The 8,275-nt window shown below is 37.5% G+C and overlaps 1 protein-coding gene across 6 annotated transcripts in view; it reads left to right on the top strand.

Moving 5' to 3' along the window:
- The first annotated feature begins 5,728 nt into the window (after positions 1-5,728).
- Positions 5,729-8,275, top strand: part of LOC133547709 (BTB/POZ domain-containing protein KCTD5-like) — a 38,252-nt gene continuing 35,705 nt past the window's right edge. For all 6 annotated transcript variants that reach the window (XM_061893275.1, XM_061893273.1, XM_061893277.1 and 3 more), the window contains exon 1: positions 5,729-6,153. In XM_061893275.1, the coding sequence (XP_061749259.1) occupies positions 5,827-6,153 (327 nt within the window). In that variant the 5' untranslated portion in view covers positions 5,729-5,826. The remainder of the gene's footprint in view (positions 6,154-8,275) is intronic.

Raw genomic sequence — 8,275 nt, 5'->3', positions numbered from 1 at the left:
ACAAGCGACCGGGAAATCCCGCAGAGGGGGCGTGTGCATCTACGTCAACAAGCGCTACTGCAGCGCTGTCACTGTCACTGTGCACAACTGATGTGGAACTTCTGACGGTGTCGTTTCGTCCATTTTATTTACCCTGTGAGTTGCAACATATATTTTGAACAACTGTTCACCCCAAAGCAAACCATACCACAACCACAAGTACTATAGTGGACATGGTACAAAAATGCAGTCTCCCTCACCTGTTGCACCTAATTAGGTGATTTTAATCATGTGTCCCTAAAGAAATCCCTGTCTGTTGTTTCTCAATATGTAACTTGTCCAACCAGACAGAACAAGTCTTTAGATCTTTGTTATGGCACAGTAAAAGATGCATATAAATCCGTCATAACCAGATCATAACCATGTGATTCTCCAACCAACATATAAAACAGTATTGAAGAAAGAAAAACTCCACACCAAAGAAGTTAAAATATGGTCTGAGGATTCCACTGCTTGTCTTGTTTTGACTGCACTATGTGGGATGTGTTCTCGGATTCTTGTAAGGACATTGATGAACTCGCTGATGACACCTGCTCTTATATTTCCTTCTGCGAGAACATGATCATCTCAACAGAGACTATTATAATTTATCCTAATAATAAACTTTGAATGTTTAAATCAGTTAAATCCAGTCTTAAGAGGAAGAAAGCAGCATTTGGTCAATGAGAAGCATCTGATATGGAGACAGCAAAAAGGAACTGAGAGTTCAAATATTAAGGGCAAAACAAAATTATAAAACAAAAATTGAGAATAAATTTGCTGCAGGGAACCTTGGTGCAGCTTGGTCAGGTATGAAAATCATTGCTGGCGTTCATCAAAGTAAGAGTAAAAGCAATATTGTAACAGAGGGCTTCAGATATAACGTTGATTTGGCTACTGCTCTTAATACATTCTATCCGAGATTTGAGCAGAATCAAGATTTTAATGACAAAATTGAGGATTTGAGACGAAATCTAAAGGATGATGACTATTTCATTATAGAGCAAAGTCAAGTGGAAAGGCGTTTACTTTCACTGAAGACTAACAAATGTCCAGGTATTGATAGAATCAGTGGTATTTTACTTAAGTCATGCGCAAAGCAACTAAGTTTTCTATTTTGTTATATTCTTAATCTATCTTTAAGTTTACAGCGTGTTCCAAGTGTGTGGACGTGTGCCACGATTATCCCTGTGCCTAAAAGCAGCAGACGTAGCGCGTTGAATGCCTTAAGGACAGTTGCTGTTACTTCACTTGTAATTGTCTATTTTTGGAAGAATTGTAAAGTTTCATCTTGCAACAGAAATCGAGCATGTACTCGACCCTATGCAGATTGCTTGTAGGGCAAACAGAGGTTTGGTGGATGCTTCAACCGTGCTTCTTAACATTCTATTTAAACATCTACAGGAAAATAAAACTCTCTACTCACTAGAATTTTATTTGTTGATTTTTCATGTGCTTTTAAAACTATTCAACCTATCCTAGCTGAAAGGATGATCAGGGATTTCAATCTGAGTTTTTAATCTAACTGGTTGGATTTTTAGATTTTTTACCTTTTTGATCCCAACAAGTCAAGGTGAATGGTATTTTATCTAAGTCAGGGGTAGGGAACCTATGGCTCTAGAGCCAGATGTGGCTCTTTTGATGACTGCATCTGGCTCTCGGATAAATCTGAGCTAACACTGCTTGACACGATAAGTAATGAATAATTCCACTTGTAATCAAAGTGTTAAAAATAATGTTCAAAATATTAAACACGTTCATGCATTTGAATCCATCCATCCTTTTTTCTACCGCACTTTATTTATTTTTATTTTTTTTAGGGCTTGCCCCCCTGTGGGTTCTTCAGACCACCAAGCACCTAAAAGCCTGTTTCAGGGTTACGATATTTTTTTATTTTTCGATATGTCTCTCAGTTGCTTTCCAGCAATTGTCTTTTTCTCTTTCGTTTTCGCTCACACTCTGGCTCCAGCTCCAACTCTGTCTTTCATCCTGGCTGCTGCTTATAACAGAGCGACAGGTGATTAGATAACAAGGCCCAGGTGGGTTGTCTACGCACCTGTCGCTGATTTCGAGGCCGGTCCTGGCACGCCCCGCTTTGCTGCAGGCCCTCAGGCCACGCCCCCTGCACAGTTCAGAATATCAATGTTATTACAAAGAATAAGAGACCTATTATACTCTAGTAATGTTTGTCTTACTTAAAATTGCACACGTTTAGGTGTTTTCAGTGTTGAAAAAAAAATTATATGGCTCTTACGGAAATACATTTGAAAATATTCGGATTCTTGGCTCTCTCAGCCAAAAAGGTTGCCGACCTCTGATCTAAGTTATCACACTCTTCAACTGGCTCACCTCAAGGATGTGTGCTTTTAGACCTTTTTTATTCTGTACACAAACACGTGCCAGAGTAAGCATGCTAACAGGATGCTAGTGAAATTTGCAGATGACACGGTCATTGTCAGTCTTCTGAGTGAAAATGAGTCCAGCCGTGGGCCCGTTGTTAGAGAATTTGTCAGCTGGTGTGAGGAATCCTTTTTACAGCTCGACATATCTAAAACAAAAGACATGATTATTGATTTTAGAACCCACACCAATGCCAAACCTACCGCAGTCATCAAAGTCAGCCTGTAGATTTTGTGGACAGCTACAAGTACCTTAGCACGGTCATAGACTCAAAGCTGACCTTAAGGATGAACTGCGAAGCGGTGTGTAAAAAGGGACTCCAACGTATTCATTGCCTGAGGAAACTGTCACGTCTTCACACAGAGAGAACCATGTTGACACTCTGTTACAGGGCATATATTGAATCGATTCTGTCCTTTTCCCTGATGTCATGGTTTGGTAGTTTGTCCTCAAGAAACAAGTCTAAACTAAATCAAAATGCCGCAACTCAACCTATCTGGCATCTATGCCACGCAGCTCCAAAGCAGGGCAAGCTCTATCATTCACCACTGCACCCATCATCCTTTACGCAGTGAATTCCAGCTCCTTCGTCCTGGTCGGCGGTTCATTGTTCCTCTTTGTTGGACTAAACGATATAAGAATACCTGCTGCCATCACACGTTTAAATAAGGCAATCACATTGTGATTTAGTTTATTTATTATGCCATAGCACTTTAATCACAATGATGTTATTGGTTTATTAGGTATTATATTTTATTGTTTTACAGTGTGCCTGTATACTGGTGATTGTTTGTGGATTTTCAAAATGTTTTTATGTTTTATATGATTTGTGTTTACTTGCTTCATTCTTTCTTAACGCTGAATTACAAATGTCTGCACAACTATTTTGCCTCCGGGTACCATTAAAGAAACCTTGAACCTTGAAGTCTGGTTATGAAAATATTAGATTGATAATTAATTATTCCTATTTTGTGGAAATGTGTTTATCACAGTCATGGCCGTGATAAGCAAGGGAAAACTAGATAGATAAGGTAGATTTTGCATGTTTGACATAATCTAAACCAGGAGTGTCCAAAGTACGTCCTGGGATAAAAGAGCAAACAGGTGAGAAATGAGAGAAATTTGCAATGTTGACTCCAATAAGACAAAGCTGTCATGCTGGCTGTTTTTTTTATTAACAAAAAAAATGAATCAAAATCAATGTTGTTATGAACTATTGACTTATTCAAGGACTCAAATTACTTCACATCAAATATTCCACTCGGAAATATTTTTTTGTGGAAAATAATGCATATTTTGTGTGTTTGCCATCAAGAATAAAGTTTTTTTGTGGCAAAAAGGCCATTAAACAAACAAAAAATAAAAAATAAAATAAATAAAATTATAATCGCCAAATATATATGAAGTTGATCAAGCGCATTTAAGTGTTGAAAGACGAAAAAAACTTATGAAATGTTTTTAATACTTCTATGACTGGGGCCCTTTTGGATCCCTGAGAATTTTTGTGGGATTTGTTTTTGTTCACAGTCATTGCTTAAAAAATAATTTAAATAATAATTAATAGAAATCAATGAGTGGCCTATTTAGTTTTCCAATTAATACAATGTTTCTACTTTGAAAATGTTTTGGGGAGAGGGGGGAAATGTTGCATATTTTGTGTTTTTGCCAAAAACAACAGGATTGTTTTTCTGTTTATTGTTTGTTGTAAAAAAAAAAAAAAGGTAAAAAACATTTAAAAAAATACAACTTTATATCAACAGATAGATCTAAAAGTTGATCTGAAGTTCTGAGTGTTAAAAACATATAAGCATATATCAAAAATGTTTTTGTTATATGCTTATTTTCATGATTTTTCTGACTGAGACCCTTCAGGACCAAACTTGAGGGAAGCTGTAAAAGTCAGAAACAATCTATACATTGTATTGGTTTTTAAAATGTAATCAAATATATATATACATGTATGAATGAATGAATGGTTTATTTTGAGCCGTGCAAACAAAACAAAAGAAAGACATAAAATACAAAAGAAATATATATATACATTATTTTTACACCTACATTGAAAACATTACATGTGACTAGTCTTTTGTAGATGTCAAGATTGGCTCAAAAGGGAGTGGGAAGAAGTAAACTTATTAGGTCCCACCCCTATACATATACAATATATATATACAATATATAATACAATATTATATATAATATAATTCAATTCAGTGGTTGCTGCGTAGATGATATATATTATCTATATATAATACATTTACATTCACACACACTTACATATATACATATGTACACACACATATATACACAACACGCACATTTATACAATTTATATATATATATATATACATATATATATATACATACATACAATACATACATATACACACATAATCACATACATACACATACATACACACATGTATATACCCAAAATACACACATATCCATCACACACACACACACACACACACACACGCACACGCACACACACACACACACACACCTAAATAAATACTATATATATATATATATATAATAGTATATATAATATACATTTTTGTCTAAACATTATTAACAGTTTTTGGTGCCTATGGGAACAAGCTTTCTTTTTGACTGTGATATTAGTGGTTAATAGTGGATCTGTGGCTGTGGAGCTACTGCCCCTGATCAACAGGACCTGAGGACCACTCTTGCTATGTGTCCTATGCTGTGCATTAAAGGAGACGAGGGGAGCCCCCTGCCAGAGGAGTTATCCACGAACATAAGATCCCCCACTCGCCCGCCCTGTACTCCAGATAGTGTACTTATTATGTGTCCTATGCTGTGCATTAAAAGAGACGAGGGGAGCCCCCTGTCAGAGGAGCTATCCATGAACATAAGATCCCCCACTCGCCTGCCCTGTACTCCAGATAGTGTACCCAAATCCCTTTTATACATATATATATATATATATATATATATATATATATATATATATATATATATATATATATATATATATATATATATATATATATATATGTAAATGGCCCCCCTGCATGCTATGATTTTTGAGCGTACGGCCCTCAGTTCCAAAAGTTTGGACACTCAGATCCAAACCATTACTGTTACCACTGACAACTAAACGATTCCCAGTCTTTTAAATAATATCAAGTTAAATAATAATAATTAAATATAATGGATTTTTTTTTAGAATAACAAATTCATATAATAAAAAAATATATAAAGTGATTAAAGTTAAGTTATGGCACATTCCACTTATCCTACAATACCCACAGTGCACTGGGACGACGCGAGGCCGCGCCTTCTGTGGGCGGGGCGTGCTCCGGTTGGTAACGGAGAGAAGACGCCAAAGCACACAAACTCTATGGTCTTCTTGACTCTTTGAGAAGCGCCCGTTTCTAAATGGCTACGACACCTGACGACCAGTGGGAACCGGCGCTCCACGGATGCCTCCACAACAGTAACAACAACAACAATAACAACAACAACAAAGACAACGAGGCGGGAGAGAGCTCCGCCACAGCGGCCAGCGCGCCCGAACCTGGCGGGAAGACATCGCCTAGTGTCGGAAATGGCTCGGTCATCAACCCTGCAGGAGGGAGTAATGGAAAGTGGGTCCGGTTGAACGTTGGCGGCACCGTTTTCCTCACTACGAGGCAGACGCTCCTCAAAGAACAAACTTCGTTCCTGTACCGACTGTGCCAGCAGCAGGACCTACACTCTGACACGGTGAGTCCTGATAGTACACCCCGGTCCATACATCCTAGTGTACATGGTAGCAGGAAATGAGCCTGTATTCCATTATATACTCTATTCCATTCATTCACACACTCATCATAGCGCCCTCCTTTTGAGTTTACATCCTTCCATCCATTTTTTCTACCGCTTGTCCTTTTTGGGGTTGCGCAGGGTGCTGGAGCCGATCCAAACCTACACGTACAATTTAACAATTAGTAAATTCACAAACAAGTCTCAGCAAAACAAAATCGCTTATCTAGTTCGTACATGTGCAAAAGACCAAAACAAAAGCAAAAACTACTATTGGCTGTCATACAAATCCTTTGGCTTTTTTCCTCCTGCGCCCAATAACTTTTAAATATATACAATATATTTGGACAACACGACAAAACACACAGATATGTGTAAAGAAAAACATACAAGAGAACGGAAAAAATATTGATTAATCGCACGATGATTGATACCAACACACTTTGAAGACTTAGAAATAAGTATGTGTGTAAAGACTTCAAAGTAAGTATGTGTGGTAACAAATGTAAAATTATTGATTTACATGAAACTGGTTTTATCTGACGGGTCTTGTAAGGGCAATTCCAGTGATGTACGTATCATTTTCCTGTGATAAGTATTAGCAAAGTTATGGAGTTTTAAAACGAGTGAAAATACACTAATTTATGGTCAAATTCTTCAATACAATGTCAAAATTAGGACTGGGCGATACAGCAAAAAAAAATGATCACAATAGATTTTTTTCCTATTCGATCTCGTTTTTTTTTTATATAAAGTGGGATTGTCCGAGCAGGATTATACTGGGTATAAGTATAATGCAAGTATCTTTTAACAGACATTTTCGTCATTTTTGATCAAGGTAATATATGCTAACATCTGACAACTGTCATTTTGTTTGTATTATTTCGTTTACTAGAGGTGCAACTGTACAGGTAACCCACGCTACGTTATGTACCTCGGTTTTTGCAGACTAAATTTGTTTTTCAAATGTTTTTCCTTTCGATGTTGCTGTAAACAAGTGGTGTACTCAATACTATAAGACTTTTTTAAGTTAACATTTAGTAAACAACACTTTCAAATGGTAAATTATGTGTTCTCTTTAATCACTTGTATTATATTAGAGCCTCTTACCAATGGTTTGGCAAAGGGCAAGCGATCACCCAGATTTTGGAGTTTTTTAAAACGCAAAATTCTTTACCTTATGTTTAATCAAAGTACATTAAGTGCAGTTTGAATTTCTAGGTACTGTAGAACAGGGGCAATCGCTAGGGATGATGTTCGAAAACTGGTTCTCCCGATGCTTCAATGACAAAAAGAACCGATTCCGTAAATTCAAATCCCTTTTTGAGAACAGATTCCCATTTTCGAAGCCACTATACCGTATTTTCGCGACCATAGGGCACACCGTATTAAAAGGCGCTGTGTCAGTTACGGGTTCTATTTCTGTATTTAGCGCATAAGTAAGGCGCAGCATATTTTTGGGCGCAGGCATGGTTAAACAAACGCTAGCTTAAAACATACGCCAGTATGCATGTTTTAAAAAGGCAGCAGGAGCAAAGCTGAGTTCGGTTGTACTTTATTCAAGTATTTATGAATGTACTCACATTATTTTTTGATCAAACCTCGTCAACAAATCCATCAAACTCCATCAAACAGCAGAGCAATTTCTCCATAAAACTTGCCAGATTCCCTCTCGTCATTTTCAAAGTCAGTCTCGTTGTCGTGGAGCTCCTCTGAAAAAATGCCGGCTTTCGCGAAAGCACGACCAACAGTGCAAGCAGAAACATTAGCTCAATCATCCACGATCCATTCACAAATTGTGGCATAACTCGCCCGACGGGGCCTCCTAGTTTTCGTGAAGCTGTGTTCGTCTGTCATCCATCGCTTCCATGACGCTCGCAACTTCACTTTGAACGTCCTGTTTATACCCATGTCCAGCGGTTGGAGTTCCTTCGTCAAGGCTCCATTGTAAGCAGACTGTTGATCGCATTTATTTAATTGGAATTTTTAAAGTACATATAATAACATACATCGGCATGTCTCTCATAATGAATGTGAACAATAGGCGCGTGTGTGTGTGGCTCAGCATCCTTTTGTGGTGTGA

Source organism: Nerophis ophidion, unplaced genomic scaffold, assembly GCF_033978795.1.
Source record: "Nerophis ophidion isolate RoL-2023_Sa unplaced genomic scaffold, RoL_Noph_v1.0 HiC_scaffold_160, whole genome shotgun sequence".
NCBI lineage: Eukaryota > Metazoa > Chordata > Actinopteri > Syngnathiformes > Syngnathidae > Nerophis > Nerophis ophidion.
This window is presented reverse-complemented; position numbering and strand designations above follow the sequence as displayed.